This window comes from Bos indicus, chromosome 4 (assembly GCF_029378745.1).
Source record: "Bos indicus isolate NIAB-ARS_2022 breed Sahiwal x Tharparkar chromosome 4, NIAB-ARS_B.indTharparkar_mat_pri_1.0, whole genome shotgun sequence".
NCBI classification, from domain to species: domain Eukaryota; kingdom Metazoa; phylum Chordata; class Mammalia; order Artiodactyla; family Bovidae; genus Bos; species Bos indicus.
This window is the reverse complement of record NC_091763.1, coordinates 12,772,850-12,793,834: the sequence shown is the minus strand read 5'-3', so window position 1 is coordinate 12,793,834 and position 20,985 is coordinate 12,772,850. Positions and strand designations below refer to the sequence as shown.

At 37.2% G+C, this 20,985-nt stretch overlaps 1 protein-coding gene across 13 annotated transcripts in view; it reads right to left on the bottom strand.

Moving 5' to 3' along the window:
- The window catches only part of PPP1R9A (protein phosphatase 1 regulatory subunit 9A), a 349,577-nt gene that overhangs the window by 83,978 nt on the left and 244,614 nt on the right, over positions 1-20,985 (bottom strand). For 9 of the 13 annotated variants that reach the window (XM_070787167.1, XM_070787170.1, XM_019959701.2 and 6 more), the window contains 2 exons: positions 19,314-19,449; positions 13,875-13,940 (listed from right to left, as the gene is read on the bottom strand). In XM_070787167.1, the coding sequence (XP_070643268.1) occupies positions 13,875-13,940; positions 19,314-19,449 (202 nt within the window). The remainder of the gene's footprint in view (positions 1-13,874; positions 13,941-19,313; positions 19,450-20,985) is intronic. The other 4 variants (XM_019959704.2, XM_019959705.2, XM_019959706.2 and 1 more) reach the window with 1 other exon arrangement.

The window sequence follows — 20,985 nt, the reverse complement described above, 5'->3', positions numbered from 1 at the left end:
CTCTTCTTCGTGACTCTTCTTTAAGACTCTTAATGTTTCTGTGATGTGCCACACTTCACCCATAAAACTTGGCTGTTTTTTTATCTGCCTTCTCCCAACAACTTTTTTCAATGGCAAATTCTTTGAGAATGCCAGGTATAATCTATGCCTGTAATTCGTGTGGCTCGCACACTGCTTGGCATGTAGTAGGCGCTGAACAAATGTTTGCTGAATAAATTAATACAGTTTTAGCCACATCTACACAGCACGGTAGAGCCTGATTTTCCCGTTGATTCTCAGCTTTCAAGTAAGAAACATAGTGAAAGCACAGCTGCAGCCGGGGCCTCACTGACCCTTCTGGGATTTTCTCTTGTTGTTAGGTTCACCATTAGTAGTCGTTTTTGCTGAGGCAATGTTTGTTCTGGTAGATTCAGGGAAACTAAATGGTGCTAATCATAAAAATAGCCTTAATTATGCAGTTTTTGTTGGATTTGTTTACTGGAATTGAATTTGGTTATATATATTTTCAGACTCAGTTCTGTGGGAGGACAGAAGAGAGTTGCTTTTTCTCTGGAGGAGAAAGACCTCAAACTAACACTTTAATGTTTAAAATTCCTCAGTCTGCGCCAACCATCCAGATGACTTTCAGCAAAAGCATCCCCATCTCTGAAAAGGCATCTCTCTTTCTGTGTTCTCTCAGCTGACTTGCGTGTCCAGGTTTTGTAATGTTGGGCCATTTGGTCTCTTTTCATGTCACTGGGGATAATAACACCTTCTTCATAACGCTGTTGGGAGAATTTCTAGTAGTGATATATTTGAAGTATTAATTACAGTGCCTGCTGCTGCTGCTGCTAAGTCGCTTCAGTCGTGTCCGACTCTGTGCGACCCCACAGACGGCAGCCCACCAGGCTACCCCGTCCCTGGGATTCTCCAGGCAAGAACACTGGAGTGGGTTGCCATTTTCTTCTCCAATGCATGAAAGTGAAAAGTGAGAGTGAACTTGCTCAATCGTGTTCGACTCTTTGCGACCCCATGGACTGCAGCCCACCAGACTCCTCCGTCCACGGAACTTTCCAGGCAAGAGTACCGGAATGGGGTGCCATCGCCTTCTCCAATCACAGTGCCTAGAATACGCTAAATGACTAGATGACTATGATAATCATCAGGACTATGATTATTTCCACTGTCTTCGGTTTCTCCAAGACAATGCCACAGAACAGTACAACAAAAAAGAGCATGGCCTGGGAGCTGGAGAGACCAGGGCCCCAAAAGAGAAAAAGTAATACCACTGTTGCATGACAGTGGGCAAGTCATTCAGCTTGTGTCTTCTGTGACCTTTTCTTCTATAAAATGGTGTGAAAAATTCCAACCTCATAGGTATTGAGAGGATTCAAAGAAATAAAATATGTAAAACATCCAACATGATGTATGGCCCAAGACATATATTCATTTCTCTCATTTATCAAGTCATTCAAAATTTTATCTTTGTTTTCAGAATGTTTTCTGAAATTTCACTCCATTCTTACTGTCTAGTCACCAAATCAAGAAACATCTAACATCTCTATCTCTATTACTGATAATGCCTCTTGTGTTCCCTGCCTTCAGATGCTCAGCTCCTGAAGGCAGGCAGATTATTCCTCCTAAAATTCTGACCAGAAAGATTTAAGATTTGCCTGTACAATCTTCTGTAAGAACTCAAACTCATCTTTAACCCTTCTTAAAATTTTCTAGTAATTGTGGTAGACCATTCAAAAACTAGAATTAGACTTTACAGAATTGTAAAGCTTTCTTTAGCTCCCTGCCTCCTTCCATTTCAAAAGTATACTCTTCAAAAGCTCTTTACCACTACAGCAGGTAGGCTGTAAAATAAGCCCCATTGATCTCTTCCTCATGGACTTCTATAAGCTCTTCCCTTGAACGGGCACTGCGTCTAGAGACTCGCTTCTAACAAGCAGGATACAACAAAAGTGATGGGATGTCACTTCTAAGACTGGTTTTCAAAACCCTGCGACTGGCATCTTTTTTGTCCTCTTGCTGTTGAAAGCCAACCCACCATGTTGTATGTGGTCCTATGGAGAGGCCCGTATCACAAGAAACTGCTGTTTGTGGCCAATAGCCAGCAAGGACCTGAGGCCTGCCAAGTTGGAAGTGGATCTCCTGCATTCAGGCAACAGCTATGAGTGGCCTTGGAGCAGACCTTCGCCAAGTTGAGCGTGTGTGTGACTGCAGCTGTAGCTACAACCTTACTTTATGAGACATCTTGAGTCAGAGGTATCCAGCTAAACTGACCTACAGATACTGTAATCTGTGAGTATTTCTTATTTTAAGTTGCTACGTTCTGGTAGTAATTTATTATAGAACAATAGAAAGGGGGGCTTCCCTGGTGGCTCAGACGGTAAAGAATCTGCCTGCAATGTGGGGGACCTGGGTTCAATCCCTGGGTTGGGAAGATGCTCTGGAAGAGAGCATGGCAACCCACTCTAGTATTCTTGCCTGGAGAATCCCATGGACAGAGGAGCCTGGTGGGCTGCAGTCCATGTGGTCGCAAAGAGTCGGACACGACTAGCAACTCAGCACAGCCCAGCCCAGCCGTAATAAATATAGGAAAACGGGGAAGTCTGGAATCAGGCTGGAATGAAAGCAGGGAGGATTTTGAAGAGTATATTAAAGCAGCCTAAATTTCCTTGAAAAGACTGTAGTGGCAGAAAGCTTAGCCACATTATCACCTTCTGAAGCACAACATAGGAAATACTCCTACTGAACCAAATGAACAAGAGAAGTAGATTTCCAAAGTGTTGAAGGCACTGTCTGCTATCTTTCTGCTGCTTATAGTAAAATATGATGACTAGCCATCAACTCAGAGGACAGCTGAACAGAAAGGAACCAACAAAACATGATGGTTCTGAGAGTCTTGATTCTAAGACTAAGAAATGGCTTCCAAACAAAGATCAAATCCAGGATTCTGTCATGGTCTAAAAATGGAGCAGAGGGTATGAACATAAAATCTTCTGTTAAGAATTCTGAGCTTAGAAAACTCACATTTTTTAATCAAAGGCGATAAGCAAGTCTGTCACCTACCTTAAATGGAGACTCTGTCTCTATTTTCCAAGGCTGTTCACTATGTAAAATATCATTGAAGAAATATCTGAAACAAAGGGCATTAGTGCCTCTGCTCACAACACATGCAGAATAGTCAGAGAGCCCTGGGGGAATTGTGTTCCAATAATATTCACCCTCATTTCTGCACCATTTGGGTATCTGATGAATCTTCCCATGAGTATGGCATTCCCTTGACTACATTGATACGTGTGGCCAAGAGTGGCCAGACAAAATCTATTCAGTCTTTCCCACAGCATATAATTAAAACTACTATTAAAAGAACTCCAAATAGCAGAATGAGACCAACTTGCAGTTCTGAGACTGACTATACTCCCCAGGCTCCCAGACCCTACTGGTTAAACAAATTCCATAAACCATCAAGGTCTACTTTAGAAATACAGGGGTATCTCCTTAAGATTCTTCAAGTGAGTTTTTCACTTGGTCTAAGGTACTAGTGGTATCAGAGTCTTTACTGCCATACCACTACATCCTCAAATATAGCAGGGGATATGAGTGATTTTACAGACCAGGAATGGGACCACAAGGGAAAAACACAGGGGTGAAGGGAATTCTATAATCCATAAAAACCCTGGCCACTGAGCTGAGGTCAACCTGAATGCTTTCCAGGATAGAGGTGGTGTCACTGATTCAATTCAGTTCAGTCGCTCAGTCGTGTCCAACTCTTTGCGACCCCATGGACTGCAGCACACCAGGCCTCCCTACCCATCATCAGCTCCTGGAGTCTACTCACTCGTGTCCATTGAGTCGGTGATGAGATCCAACCAGCTCATCCTCTGTCATCTCCTTCTGCTCCCACCTTCAATATTTCCCAGCATCAGGGTCTTTTCAAATGTGTCAGTTCTTCGTATCAGGTGGCCAAAGTAATGGAGTTTCAGCTTCAGCATCAGCCCTTCCAATGAATATTCAGGACTGATTTCCTTTAGGATGGACTGGTTGGATCTCCTTGCAGTCCAAGGGACTCTCAAGAGTCTTCTCCAACACCACAGTTCAAAAGCATCAATTCTTCAGCACTCAGCTTTCTTTATAGTCCAACTTTCACATCCACACATGACTACTGGAAAAACCACAGCTTTGACTAGATGGATCTTTGTTGGCAAAGTAATGTCTCTGCTTTTTAATATGCTGTCTAGGATGGTCATACTTTTCTTCCAAGGAGTAAGCGTCTTTTATTTTCATGGCTGCAGTCACCATCTGCAGTGGTTTTGGAGTCCAAAAAAATAAAGTCAGCCACTGTTTCCCCATCTATTTACCATGAAGTGATGGGACCAGAAGCCATGATCTTAGCTTTCTGAATGTTGAGTTTTAAGCCAACTTTTCACTCTCCTCTTTCATTTTCATCATGAGGCTCTTTAGTTTTTCTTCGCTTTCTACCATAAGTGTGGTGTCATCTGCATACCTGAGGTTATTGATATTACTCCCAGCAATCTTGATTCCAGCTTGTGCTTCCTCCAGCCCAGTGTTTCTCATGATATACTCTGCATAGAAGTTAAATAATATACAGGGTGACAATATACAGCCTTGATGTACTCCTTTCCCGGTTTGGAACCAGTCTGTTGTTCCATGTCCAGTTCTAACTGTTGCTTCTTGACCTGCGTACAGATTTCTCAGGAGGCAGGTCAGATGGTCTGGTATTCCCATCTCTTTCAGAATTTTCCACAGTTTATTATGATCCACACAGTCAAAGGCTTTGGTATAGTCAATAAAGCAGAAGTAGATGTTATTCTGGAACTCTCTTGCTTTTTCAATGAGCCAACGGATGTTGGCAATTTGATCTCTGGTTCCTCTGCCTTTTCTAAAACCAGCTTGAACATCTGGAAGTTCACGGTTCATGTATTGTTGAAGCCTGGCTTGGAGAATTTTGAGCATTACTTTTCTAGTGTATGAGATGAGTGCAATGGTGTGGTAGTTTGAACGTTCTTCAGCATTGTCTTTCTTTGGGATTGGAATGAAAACTGACCTTTTCCAGTCGTGTGGCCACTGCTGAGTATTCCAAATTTGCTGGCATATTGAGTGCAGCACTTTCAGAGCATCATCTTTTAGGATTTAAAAGAATTCAACTGGAATTCCATCACCTCCACTAGCTTTGCTTGGAGTGATGTTTCCTAAGGCCCGCTTGACTTTGCATTCTAGAATGTCAGGCTCTAGGAGAGTGATCACACCATCATGGTTATCTGGATTATGAAGAGCTTTTTTGTATAGTTCTTCTGTGTATTCTTGACATCTTCTGCTTCTGTTAGGGCCATACCTGTACAATGTCATGAACCTCTGTCCATAGTTCTTCAGGCACTCTATCAGATCTAGTCCCTTGAATCTATTTGTCACTTCCACTGTATAATCATAAGGGACTTGAACAGATAGTCTAGAACAAAGAGTATTCAATGCCTCAGAAATCTTAGAGCCCTGGACAGAACTGTTTCCCAACCATTATTATTATTATTAGGGTATAGTAGCTTTACAATTGGAGAAGGCAATGGCACCCCACTTCAGTACTGTTGCCCAGAAAATCCCATGGATGGAGGAGCCTGGTAGGCTGCAGTCCATGGGGTCGCTAAGAGTCAGACATGACTGAGCGACTTCACTTTCACTTTCCACTTTCATGCACTGGAGAAGGAAATGGCAACCCACTCCAGTGTTCTTGCCTGGAGAATCCTATGGACAGAGAAGCCTGGTAGGCTGCATGCAGTCCATGGGGTCGCACAGAGTCGGATACAACTGAAGCGACGCAGCAAGCAAGCAAGCAAGCTTTACAATATTGTGTTAATTTCAAAAACTGCCTAGAAATTCAGCTGATTTTTGAAGTTTCTATAACATTATTTGAAATAGATGGGTAAACAGTGGAAACAGTGTCAGACTTTATTTTTTGGGGCTCCAAAATCACTGCAGATGGTGACTGCAGCCATGAAATTAAAAGACGCTTACTCCTTGGAAGAAAATTTATGACCAACATAGATAGCATATTCAAAAGCAGAGACATTCCTTTGCCAACAAAGGTTCGTCTAGTCAAGGCTATGGTTTTTCCAGTGGTCATGTATGGATGTGACAGTTGGACTGTGAAGAAGGCTGAGTGCCGAAGAATTGATGCTTTTGAACTGTGGTGTTGGAGAAGACTCTTGAGAGTCCCTTGGACTGCAAGGAGATCCAACCAGTCCAATCTGAAGGAGATCAGCCCTGGGATTTCTTTGGAAGGAGTGATGCTAAAGCTGAAACTCCAGTACTTTGGCCACCTCATGTGAAGACTTGCCTCACTGGAAAAGACTCTGATGCTGTGAGGGATTAGGGGCAGGAGGAGAAGGGGTTGACAGAGGATGAGATGGCTGGATGGGATCACCAACTCGATGGACGTGAGTCTGAGTGAACTCCGGGAGCTGGTGATGGACAGGGAGGCCTGGTGTGCTGCGATTCATGGAGTCGCAACGAGTTGGACACGACTGAGCGACTGAACTGAACTGAACTGACAACATTATTCAGTTTACTCTGTTGAAGACTTTCCCACCGTTACTCCTTTCATATACTCTGCAGGTAAACTAGTCTTTTTATTTCTTGAGTTCACCCAATATTAGCTCAGCTTCTTAGCTACAGAAAACATATAAAAATAACAAAAATTCTTGCAAATAAAAGCTGAAACACAAGTCTCAAACTCACGCTTTTACTTTCGTGTGTCCTTTGTTGTGATGATTCTTTTAGACTGTGGTTTTCTGGCCTTTTGACAGACTGCTTTGAAAATGATTTAAATTCTTTACCATATATATTTGTTTCCACAGCAAAATACTAAGCTTCTTGGGAGTATAAACTATATTTTTCCATGACTCAATATTTCTAATTCAATTCCTCTTTATAAATGATAGCTACTTACTAAGATATAAATGTCATTAAGTCTCTGATGAATATATTCTATATGAGGAGGGAACCAGTGATCCCTATTTTTCCCACTGATATCCAGAACTAAACAGTCAAGAGACCAAAGTAGACCTCTGTAATTCAAATGTCACACTGCAATTTCAAATTGGCAGCCTTCCTTGAGTTTCATTTTACTTGCTAAGGAAACAATGAAGCACTTATTCTGATGCCAGCAGAATTGTGGGAAGAGACTTAAGAGATTTGTATTTTCCTGAATCTTTAATCTGCAGAAGAGAGCAACTACACTGACCAAGTGGCACATTATTATTATTTCAATAATTCTTTAGTTGTACAACTAATTGAATCTTGGAAAATATGGTGTATTCACATAAAAATTGACTCATATGATTGCAAAAATGCTGATTATAACATAGATCTAGAAATTATAGCAACAGAATTGACAGTAAACAAAAAGTAAGACCAACAAAAATATCATTGATGGTGTTTCTACGGGTTAATAATAAATGTACTCTCAAACTTATAATTTCCTTTGAGGGAAAACAATTTTTACTCCTTTCCTCATTATGGCTATCTGGTGGTTTGTGACAACAATTTCTTCTTGAAAAGTGTCTGCAATACCAGCACTCAAAAGTCTTCTCGTCAGTTTTCCCGGCATCTTTAAACTGGACAGCTCCAGCCCTGATTATACCCAACCCTTCCCACAAAGCCCCACAGCCCTAGGCCATTGGCAGTGCACATTCTGTTCCAGCAGATGCGAGGCTGGGTGGAGAAATTTGCAGTCTTAAAGAAGTACTATGAGTGTCCCACTTTGAGACACAAAGTCTTTAAGTCATTTTATAGGACCCTGGAGAGCAGGAATCACGTCATATTCATTTTATACCCATATAACTGTTAAATATAAGCAATTGGACACGACAAATTTTAACTTTTTTCATTAAATATTGAATTCACACAAATAATATTTATGAAATATACAAAAATATAATGAAATAAGGATATAACCACCACAAATGAACTAACAACTTAAGGAGCAGTACCGCTACATTTCAATTATAATCCTCTCTTTGTGCCTCTTGATTCTGTAATAGTTTAGTCTCTTGCCCTTAAGAATAATTCTGCTGATTTTTATCATTCTTGTTTTTCTTTAGTTTTACTATATTTTTGTATGACTGAGTAATGTATCAGTAATTTTTACATGATTTTAAACTTCATATAAATGGAATCATGTATTCTTCTGTGCCTTTCTCCTTTTAATTATAGGCTCCTGAAATCCCTGTTATGAAGTGCAGAAACATCTTTTGTATGGCATTCCATTGAATATACCTCAATATATTAACCCATTCTCTTTTTGATAGAGATATAAGTTGTATCCAATTCTTTTCTTTTACAAGAATGATATTACACCGTGCTTCCACAACAAACTGTGGTAAATTTTTAAAGAGATGGGAATACCAGACCACCTGAGAAATCTACATGCAGGTCAAGAAGCAACAGTTAGAACTGGTCATGGAACAATGGACTGGTTTCAAATTGGGAAAGGAGTATGTCAAGGCTGTACATTGTCACCCTGCTTATTTAACTTATATGCAGAGTATATCATGTGAAATGCTAGGCTGGATGAGTCACAAGCTGGAAGCAAGTCTGCTGGGAGAAATATCAATAACCTCAGATATGCAGATGACACCACTCTAATGGTAGAAATTGAAGAGGAACTAAAGAGCCTCTCAATGAATGTAAAAGAGAATGAAAAAGCTGGCTTAAAACTCAATGTTCAAAAAACTAAGATTATGGAATCTGGTCCCATCACTTCACGGCCAGTGGATTGGGAAAAAATGGAAACAGTGGCAGACTTTATTTTCTTGGTCTCCAAAATCACTGCAGATGGTGACTGCAATCATGAAATTAAAAGACGCTTGCTCCTTGGAAGAAAAGTTATGACCAACCTAGACAGCATATTAAAAAGCAGAGACATTACTTTGCCAACAAAGGTCCGTCTAGTCAAGGCAATGGTTTTTCCAGTGGTCACGTATGGATGTGAGAGTTGGACCATAAAGAAGGCTGAACACTGAAGAATTGATGCTTTCAAACTGTGGTGCTGGAAAAGACCCTTGAGAGTCCCTTGCACAGCAAGGAGATCAAACCAGTCAATTCTAAAGAAAGTCAACCCTGAATATTCATTGGAAGGACTGATGCTGAAGCTGAAGCTCCAATTCTTTGGACACGTGATGCAAAAGACTCACTGGAAGAGCTGACTCACTGGAAAAGACCCTGAGCTGGGAAAGACTGAAGGCAGGAGAAGGGAACGACAGAGGATGAGATGGTTGGATGGTATCATGGATTCAACGGACATGAGTTTGAGCAATCTCAGGGAGACAGTGAAGGACAGGGAGGCCTGGTGTGCTGCAGTTCATGGGGTCACAAAAGTCAAACATGACTGAGTGACTGAACAACAACAGCAACATCTCATGAATTTAGAATTTTACTAAGGTGTTTTTTTAAGAAATATAATTGTTGGGTCAACTTCACTAGATAATACCAAATTATTTTTCAAAGTGAATTGGCCAATTTATACTTATACAGAGAAGAGTTCCTTTTAGTTCATATTCCCACCAAAACTTAAAATATCCAATTTAAATCAATTTAATAGATGGAAAATAGTATTTCATTTTGGTTTTTAATTTTTATATTTTGATTCCTAATATGTTTCAGCATCTTTTCATGTGCTCATTGGCCACTCAGATTTCTCTTTTCCTACAGTATGACTATTTAAGTCAATAGTGTATATGTAGACTTTTCTCGTTGGCTCACAGAGGACTTTTTATATAGGTTTCTTTCAGTTTTTTATTTTTTCAAATATTTTCTTCAAGCTTCTGGTATGTCTGTTTTCACAGAAGTAATCTTTTGATAAGTAGAAGTTCTTAATCTTAATGCACTCAATTTTCTCAATTGTTTCCTTTATGGATTTGTTAAGTGTCTCATGTAAGGAACCATTTCTTACACTGAAGTCATAAAGATATTCTTCTATACTGAATCCTAAATTTTACAGCTTTTCTTTTCACATTTGAGTAATAATTCATCTGGAATGAACTTTGAGCTCAGGTTAAGATGAGGATTGCAATTTTACCATTTACCCTTCATTGAAAAGCCTAATATTTCTCAACTCATTAGAATGTTATCTGTGTCACAAACAAATTTTCTATGTGGGAGGGTCTGTTTCTCAGCTAACTGACCGACTTATCCATTCTTTTGTCCTAGGTTCTAACTTGCTACAGTTTAATAATAAATATCTCTTAATATAATATAATAAATATCTCTTAATAATAAATACCATGTGAAATATCATGGTTATTTCTGATGCATTATTCTTTCATATATATATTTGAGCATCAGGTTATCAAATTCCATCTAAAAATTCCTTAGAATCATTTTTATTTCAATCATATTGAATATATAAATTCACTTATAGAAAATTGACTGAATTAAGCTATTGAGTCTCCTAATCCACGAACAAGAGTTTTTTTTTTTTGTCTTTCTATACAAGCTTTCTTTAATAAAGTTCAATAGAATGTATTTTTCTCCATGAAGGTCATACTTATCTTTTGTTAGGCATGTTCTTGCCTTTAACAAGGTAAATAGCTTATAAATTATTTTCTTTATATAGATACACTGAAATAGATGTTATATTTTATATTAATTCTGTATCCAGCAAATTCACTGAAATCATATATTATTTCTATCTGTAATGTATTCTCTGTATATATATTTGAGATTTTCCAAACAGACAATCACTTGGTAATAATAACTCTTATGATAACTCTTGGTAATGATAACTCTTATTTCTTTCTTTCTAATTTCTTTCTTTAATTATTTCTTTATGCCTTTCAGTACAATGTCAGATACAATAGTGACTGATTTTCCAGTGTTAAACCATACTTGCATTATTGGCTAAACTCAACTTGGCCATGATATCTTTTTTATGTTATGGAATATGGTTTGCTACTATTTTGTTTAGGATTTTTTGTATTATTTTGAGTAGGGAAGAACTTCTTATTCTTTTGAATAGGAATAACTTACAAATCTTTTTCATCATTATTTGGTGTTGGTACCAAGGCCATATACCTCATTATATACATTTCACGCTCTAAAGATTTGACTATATTCCTGGTATCAGGAATGATTTCTATGATTGAAGGATATTTCTTAGTTCATACAATGGGCAGGAGAAGATCTATGCAGTATAGATCTTGGTATCACTTAGGCCATTTCGACTATTCTGTGCCTACTACATGTTTATTCAGTTATGACTAAAAAGCAGTCACGTCAGTATGAGTCACCAGGCTGCTGTTTCCAAGGTCCCAAAGGTTTTCAAGGAATGAAATATGCATTAATATTTTTTTTTCTTGGCTTTACATGCAGAAGATTTTGGTGCAATGTGATAAAGATAAGGTATTCTTGTAAATTCATAGTCTCTCAAAACAATTAAAATGTGATAGAAAAAGCCCACAGAAAGGTGCTAACCCTCAAAGTGCCAAAGACAAGTACAGCTTATTCCTTTAAGTCCTTTCCCTAACTTCAGTCTCCAATCTATTCCTAGATTCTTTTATCCCTGTATTCTATGCCATTTTTCCTTCACTATTTCAGATTATGCTCCTAACTAAATGTCATTCTCCTCATTTAACTCTTGTCTCCACTCTTTATCTTAATATTATTTGAGTGATTCAATTCGATTCAATGTCTTGGCTTCCTCTAACTGCCCAGTGTTGCGCTCATCCCTCCAAGTATTACAAGTCAAGCAGCTATTTGAAAGCTGCCATTGAAGAGTTTACAAACGAGTGGTAGATAAAAAGTGGCAGAGAAAGCTACACAAGGTGCTGCTGACTGAATAAAAACCGGCCCTCAGCCCAGCTGAGAGAGCCCAGGAAAGCTTTTGGAGGAATGGATGAAACCTAAACAGAGTCCTGAAAGGTGAACAGGATTAACAAGAGCAACAAAGAGTGTAGGGAATGGCATTCAAGGTAGAGAAAACAGGAGACGCAAAAGCATGGGGAACCACAGGATCCCTATGGCCCACTGGAAAGTTAGTTTCCCAGGATAATAAGGCCCAACTCTCACTGTGCATTTTAGCATTTTAGAGCTTTTTGGTAAAAAATTAAATTCAACTCATAAATGTTTTTAAAGTTGGGAAAATGCTGTCATTTGTGTTTGTTTTTATGGCATTTGTGTAACATTGCTAACTCTGCAGTTCATCACTGAATTGTTCTAGAATGGTTTCTAGAAAGTATAGAGTCTGTAATCTGAGATAAATTTAATTTAAATTTAATTTAAATTTTACCTGATATTTTGTATCTGGCTCATGAATTCATATCACAATGTGGTAGTTGGAAAGAAAATAAGAAAACATATTCCAATCACTTGAATTATAATAAACAAAAATAAACCCCAAAGATGAGATACAAAAAGATGGCATTATTTAGACAAAGTTTTCTGTTCTAACTTCTAATTTCCCTTCACATGCTACATCTTCCTGTCTCTGCTCAATGTTATACATAATAATGTTTCTACATACAAATAATATTACTAGAGAGGACCTTTCAAGTAGAGCAGTATGCCGCCTCTTGAGTATAGTGTGTTTGAGTGTGTGTGTGCTTGTGTGCACATGTGTGCATTGCTTAGGTAAGACCAAAAATGAACACAATCTTTAACAATGTCTTCCAAGTACCTTATGATTCTGGGTTTCAATGACAATAACCACCAGTAGAGATCTGGGATCATAAGCCAAAGGGTATGATTAAATATAATAATTTTAAAAGTCCAGTCAAATTGAAGTCTGCATACAAGTTGAAAGGTTTTGTGTTTCTTCTATTTTTCTGGCTCCTCTAATCACCATAAAGCAATCTCCCTTTTATTTATTTATTTTGTCTTTCGTGTGTGTGTGTGTTCCCCATCCTGAATGCTCCTCCCACCTCCCTCCCCATCCCATCCCTCTGGGTCATCCCAGTGCACCGGCCCTGAGCACCCTGTATCATGCATCGAACCTGGACTGGTGATTCATTTCACATGTGATAATATACATGTTTCAATGTCATTCTCCAAATCATCCCACCCTCGCCCTCTCCCACAGAGTCCAAAAGACTGTTCTATACATCTGGGTCTCTTTTGCTGTCTCACATATAGGGTTATCATTACCATCTTTTTAAATTCCATATATATGCGTTAGTATACTGTATTGGTATTTTTCTTTCTGGCTTACTTCACTCTGTATAATAGGCTCCCGTTTCATCCACCTCATTAGAACTGATTCAATCTCCCTTTTCAATACACCTGACTTTCCATTTCTAAGTTATTCTATCACTGTTACTAGCAGCTAAAGATAGTGAGAATTATTTTATTATTTAAAGTATAAAATATTTTTATACATTTTAGTATGCCTACAATATGTCATGTAAATAAGTACTACTATAATTGAAAGATATATGCGTTTAGTTCTTTTAAAAATTAAGACCTTTATCAAATGATCCTTTTATAAAAATAATCACTGAATTTAAAGACAATATATTTAAATTGCTGTGTATATTGTATTTTATAAATACCATACAGCTCTATTGTTAGTTATCTTTTTCTTCTCCTTAATATGAATTACAAAATATTTAAAATGTTAGGTGTTAAAAACATCCATGGTGAAATATTAGGAAGTGAGTCCAAACTGCAGACCCTGTGACTACATTGTGTGCTATGTTTCAGAATTAAATACTAGTTTTTGAGTGATTATTTTCAAATTGTTATTCAACATACAAAACACTTGGTTCTAGAGAAGTTCTTCTGAGCACAGAGCTAGTTAATAAGACACATAGAATTTTTAATTTCACACATGAAGCAGGAAGGTAAAGATAAGCATTATTTTCCACCAAAAAACAAACCTTTAGGAAATAGTTGTTATTGTTATTGCAGTTGCCAGACACTCCTTGCAATTCAGCCACAGTGTTCTAAAATGGTTGACAACAAAAATTAAAACACGCGTTTCCCTCCACTAGAGACAGCAGCGTAATACAAAGGAAGGAAGACCACTGAAGTTCCAGTGCTTACTATAAGATAAACTTTCAAGAACTAAGGGAATACGCCCAAACTCTTAGTTTTTCAACCATGTAACCAGTTATAAAGCCAGTTCATATTATTGAAAGGCCATCCACAGTAACTGCAATCTCTTGTTTGTACAACACAACCTGCTTCCAAACAGGAACAGCAAATAGAGTAAGTCAAATGTAATGTTATCCCTTTAATGCTTTTTCACATAAAAATTACATTTTTGTAAACCTTTAACTCTTATGCAAACCATAACTTGCATTATATTTCTGTTTCTAATTATTACATATTAACACAAGCAATAAAAATGCTTATCCATGTAGGCAGCTGCTCTAAATTGTATTCAATACTTTAAAAGATTCTAAAAAAATAAACTAATGCTGTCATGATGTAGTTGTAATAATAATTTCTAGTAATAAAAACAAATTATGAAAGAAAGATTAAATTATATTTTAAGAGAAGGAGCCTCGGTTTCTGGAGTGATAATTAATCTTGTTACAAACTACCACACAAAAAGGCTTTGAAATGTCATCTATAATCTAAGACTTCAAAGTCTAATAAATATTATATCTTAATATTGAAAGAGGCAAAAGCAAAATAATCATATAATTTTAAAAGTGTACGTAAAATAACTCATTTTAATGTGAATAACCATTACATACGTCCTAATTTTAAAAAGTAGTACGGTACTGGTTCACACTTCATTTCCAACCTAAGCCCACAGGGTTTCGCATTACATTTTGCTCTTTTTGATAGAAACGAATTCCCAAAATACAAATACGTGACTCATGTGACACAAAACATATGCCAGAATTACATCATCGTGCCTTAAAAGGTAAACACTGATAGCTGTGGCATATGAATGGAAATTAAATTTGTTACTGAAAATAAAATCTAGTTGAAAAATTTACTATAACCTTAGGATTTCATGGGATAGTGCTGACTGTCTGAGGGGTTTACTGAAATCCTCCATGCTTACCTTTCAGATTGGGGTTTTTTTTGGGGGGCGGGGGGAGAAGAAAGAAAGAAAAATAAATGAACGATAATTTTATAAATCCAGAAGTACAATGCCTTATCACAGATACACTCAGATCTACATTTAAAATTTTTCAGTAGTTCAGATTTACATCTCCCTCTTCTTTAAAGTATCCTTTCTTTTAATTTTCAGCTGTTAGGCAGAGCCATTTTAACTTAAAAAAAAATCAGAATGTTTAACAGAGAATGAACAGAAACAGGAATCCAATTCAAATTGAGTTGGGCATTCGCTTATTTTAAATTCTTCCAGTTTAAATATTTGAAGGAAAAAAACAGAAAATTCAGAAATTTAAATGAAGTTTTGGGATTATCTGTATATTTTAAATTCTACTGGAGTATGACTTATAATTTATTAAACTATTAAAACAGATACATATAATCACACACAATACATGGTAAAGCATTCTTAATCCTCAATACGGTTCTGATAAGATGCCCACTGTTCTTTTACATTTTCAGGATATATTTCCTCACAGTGCAATGTTTTCCTTATAGGCAATTCAAGCAACCAACTCCCCTCTGTCAATGTGACAGGTTCCAAGTTAGAATCAACCCTGGGTTATGTGACCAAAACCAGAGTTATCTTTTCTTCAGCAGACAATCGGAGAAGGAAATGGCACCCCACTCCAGTACCGTTGCCTGGAAAATCCCATGGACGGAGGAGCCTGGTGGGCTGCAGTCCATGGGGTCGCGAAGAGTCGGACACGACCAAGCGACTTCACTTTCACTTTTCACTTTCATGCATTGGAGAAGGAAATGGCAACCCAGTCCAGTGTTCTTGCCTGGAGAATCCCAGGGACTGCAGAGCCTGGTGGGCTGCCGTCTATGGGGTCGCACAGAGTCGGACACGACTGAAGCAACTTAGCAGCAGCAGCAGTAGACAATGCTGATCTAAGTGCTGGCTCTGGAAATTAACTGGATGAACCTGGTCGTTCTGCATTTAATTTGAGGTTTTCCTGGCTGGCCTAGGGAATGTCATGGGGGATATTATCAAATAAAAATGATTCTAACTTTGAAATCACAAGATAATTCTATAAACGGTAAGAAAAATGAGAAACCAAGTGATTGATTACACAACTCAGGGTTAACAAGGCTATGTAAATCAATAAATTATTCAATTACATATGAAATTAATAAATTATTCAAGGACCATCCAAATCGCTCATTGGATAACCAATATTGGTTATTTTCATTATGTATTTTACTTTTCATTAACACAGAGAGAGAATAAATAAAAAATAAGGACATAACACTCAAATCAATCAATTTAAAAACACTTGGAAACATTAATAAAAATAAGTCTAAATCAAGTAAATAAATTGACATGTTTACACAACAGTGGGTTTTCACTATTTGCAGACCTTTCATCTCTCCAACACACAGACAATTATGTGTGTTGGTTGGTTTTAGCTGGGCATGCTTTGGTGAGGCAGGCACAAGAAAGGGAGAGGGATACGTCCAAAAGGAACACGAGAGAGAAACAAACAATGAGAAAGAGCTCCTTGACCTTTTCAATAAAGTGAAGGTTACTTGGTGTAGCAAACACCTGCTTTCTATTTCAACAACTTGCAGGCAGAAGAAAAAGCTTAACCTAAAACTAAACTCTGATTTTTTTTAGAATACTTGTATACTCAGCTATTCTTCCCTTTAAGCCCTATCTTCACAGGCTACTTCTGGATTAAGTATTTACCTATAGTAAAATAACTCTTCAATCTCCCTATTAATAGGAATTTATAGAACAAAGAATTCCAGAACCTAGGTGTTACAAGAAACTTCATTACCCAAAACGGGAATCCTTCCAGCATCTTTTGTGTTCCAGTTACTCTGTGCGTGCCTAGATACAGACAGACACATCTGTCTACTCCATTCAAAATCAGCAGTGTGTTGCAAAGAGTCCAGGCTTCGGAGCCAGAAGGACTCTTTTCCCATTCTAAATCTGGCAGCCACAAGCTATACCACTAGAAAAAGCCTCAATTATTACATCTTTAGAAAAAGGGGGTGGGGGAAGATTCTCTTCTGCTTGTTATAAAGATTATCTGAAATCATGTAGGAAAGGCACCCGGCAGAATGCCTGGCACTGAATATTTATTTACCCTCCTTGCCCCTGAGAATATCTGCTCAGGTGACAATCCACTCTGCTTTCCTTTTAAAAACAGGCATGCTGCTGCTGCTAAATCGCTTCAGTCATTTCCAACTCTGTGTGACCCTATGGACGGTAGCCCACCAGGCTCCTCTGTTCATGGGATTCTCTAGGCAGGAAAACTGGAGTGGGTTGCCATACCCTCCTTCAGGAGATCTTCCCAACCCAGGGATCAAACTCTGGTCTCCTGTATTGCAGGCAGATTCTTTACCGCTGAGCCACCAGGGAAGTCCCCTCGAACAGGCATACAAACAAATAAACAAAATCCATATGGTATATTTCTAAGTATAAACACTGAATGACAAATATTCCTTATGCATTTATTCAAATTATTAGAGAAAATCTTACACTAAAAAAAAACACACAAAACTTTAGGTTGAAAGCTTTGGCAGATGAATGTGATCTATTCCTCAAAATAACTGGAGAAAATATGTAGTATGTGATCTAAAATGTTCAGTTGGGAAGCCTTAATTAAAGAAATATCTGATTTTTCCCTCTTTCCTTGTTAGACCTGATGCTTTATTCCTCATGCTTTATGGAATATAAGGAACTGGCCCTGTACTTTTAAGCAAAGACACTGAGATTCAGCGACTGGAAAATTTGGCCTCCTCACCTTCCACCACTTGATGTCACCCGTACTCCCCTGAACTTCAGTCCAAATTTTTTCTAACAGAGTGAGCAGGTAACAGCCAAATCTGCAATGATCCTAATTCAGGCTTGCAGCCAAAGCAAATCAGCGTCTCTGATAAAACACAAGATACTTGTGCAGAGAACTGAAAAATTGGGAAGATGAAAGTTCAAACATTTGAGGAAATCACTGTTTTTGTTTCAAAAAAATACTTGCCATTTAAAATGAATTCTGAAAGTGAAAAACTAAATCAATTAAATAGAATTGTAAGAAACTAATTCACTCACGTGAAGAATAGTCTGATGTTTATTCTTAGATCAATAGTTGACTGAAGCACCACTGAAAAAATTTTCTACTATAATAAAGAGAGCATACATCCTCATTATACTACAAGCAAATGAAAAATGAATATACATTTGGGTTAAAACATTCCACACTAAAAATACATGAAAAATATTTGAATGTCTCTTTATTAATCTTTACTAGGTCCTTGATAGAAACCAAAAAAGTTCTGGAAAAATAATATATCAGATGAGTAGAGGTTGAACATATGAAGTTGCACTGTCCTTCTACCAGCTGGTATAACAAAGAATATCTATTTTACCTGAATATTCACTATGTTTATGGAGCATGAAACACTGCAGCTACATTGTTGATGGATCCTTTGACATGTCAATGTGAAACATATGCATGTTTAACATGTTTATAAAAAAGTATGTTGTCCCATTATATCAACGTACATTTGGCACTCACATTAGAAATAGACCAGCATCTGTATTATATTACGACACACAAGGGTTCCGGAGAGTCGTTTTCACTTGGGGGTTAGCTTCTATTCATTTGCTTGATCTTTTACAGAGAGCAGGATGCAAAATTACTCCAATATGGATCTACTCTATGGAATATGTGCTGGTGGAAAGCTTTGTTCTGCATTATGTGAACACAAATCATAGTGAGCAGATCCAAAGAACTTTCTCTTCCTGGGGGGAAAAAATTCTAAAAAACTCACCAATTTTCAGTACTTTTTCTGTGTATGTTTGTATATGTATGTATGTCTTTTCATTCAAAATGATTACTGATTTTTTGAAAAAGTGTTCCCTGTTACATACTTACTGTAGAAAATTTGGAAAAAAATTGAAAAATACAAAGCAGAGAGAGAAAAATCCAAGATAGCTAGTATTTATATTTTGGTATTTTTACCCTTTTTTTGTTTCAATGAATGTATCTTAATAATGGTAAAAGAGGGCTTATTTGATCCAGAAGACTTCATACTTTAAATATGATACCATTAATTGATTGATAAGCTAATCACAAACACAAGCAATATTTCCTTTTTGTGAGGATGAGGTTGACACATTCTCCTTGAAAAACTGCAAAGATCTGTCTTACTGTTATATGGTGAAGAGAGTTTTATCGAGTAGGGATGTAGTAAGAAGAAATGAAGGAAGAAGAATGTTTGCAAGCGCAACTCACCTCATCGTCGTCAGCATCGTACTGGGCATAGTGCTGTTCAAGCAGCTCTCTCTGGCGCCTTTCTTGTTCCAGCGTCTGGCTTATCAACTGGGCAACCTCACTCACTTGTCCAGGTTTTTCTCGCCCAATAACAAATCTACATGAAAGTTAAAGAGAACTGGTATAGTCAGGCTCTCCAGCAAAAAAGGAATGCTAAGCAAAGTAAATAAGCTTCACATTTCATCAGAGTATATCAAGCCTCAAAAAAATAATATTACCTGTTTTTTTAAAGGTATGCTTGGGTAGAAGGAAAGGTTAGCTGAGCAATTAAAGTGATTTTTGCAGCCACAGACCAAAGGAAAAGAGGAAAAGTAAAGAACCACAAAAATTATTACTTTAGGAGAAGACAAAACAGATGTAATCCATCCTCCAGTACTTTACACATTTTTGATGCCCTACAAAATGAAAGCAAGGTCATAATTTTCTGTAACACTGAACTTTAGAATCATTTCCACAGTTACATTCTCTTTATTTATTTATTTTTTATTCAAGTAAATTTTATTAAAAATTAACTCTATTCAATTCCTTTTTGCTATGTTCTTTGTCTTCCAAACTTTTAAAATCACAATATAATTTTCGTCCTTTTCCTTTCTAAAGTTTTTCTCTAATACATCTCTCCTAATTTTAATGAATTAATCACTTTCACAAAAGACTTTTTTTATTTCACAAAAGACTTTAAATAAATGTTTTTACCTTTCTCTTCAAGTAAAGTTATATGTTTTTTTTGTCACCCCTCATCCAAACATGTCCAAATATGTGAGTTATTTACTGGAAAATATTTCCCACTTTGCAATTAATCACTGTTTGCAGAGAGGAAAAATAAAAAGTCTTAATTGTTTCATAGATAGGATTTTCTTCTTGTCCAAGACTATTCTAGCATCTGCCAATTTAAATCTTTTTTTTTTTAATTTTATTTTATGATACAATAGACCAGTTAGACCTAATTGATATCTATAGGACATTTCATCCCAAAACAATGAATTTCACCTTTTTGTCAAGCGCACATGGAACCTTCTCCAGGATAGATCACATCCTGGGCCATAAAGCTAGCCTTGGTAAATTCAAAAAAATAGAAATCATCCCAAGCATTTTTTCTGACCACAATGCAGTAAGATTAGATCTCAATTACAGGAGAAAAACTATTAAAAAATTCCAACATATGGAGGCTGAACAACACGCTGCTGAATAACCAACAAATCACAGAAGAAATCAAAAAAGAAATCAAAATTTGCATAGAAACAAATGAAAATGAAAACACAACAACCCAAAACCTGTGGGACACGGTAAAAGCAGTCCTAAGGGGAACGTTCATAGCAATCAATACAGGCACACCTCAAGAAACGAGAAAAAAGTCAAATAAATAACCTAACTCTACACCTAAAGCAACTAGAAAAGGAAGAAATGAAGAACCCCAGGGTTAGTAGAAGGAAAGAAATCTTAAAAATTAGAGCAGAAATAAATGCAAAAGAAACAAAAGAGACCATAGCAAAAATCAACAAAACCAAAAGCTGGTTCTTTGAAAGGATAAATAAAATTGACAAACCATTAGCCAGACTCATCATGAAACAAAGGGAGAAAACTCAAATCAATAAAATTAGAAACGAAAATGGAGAGATCACAACAGACAACACAG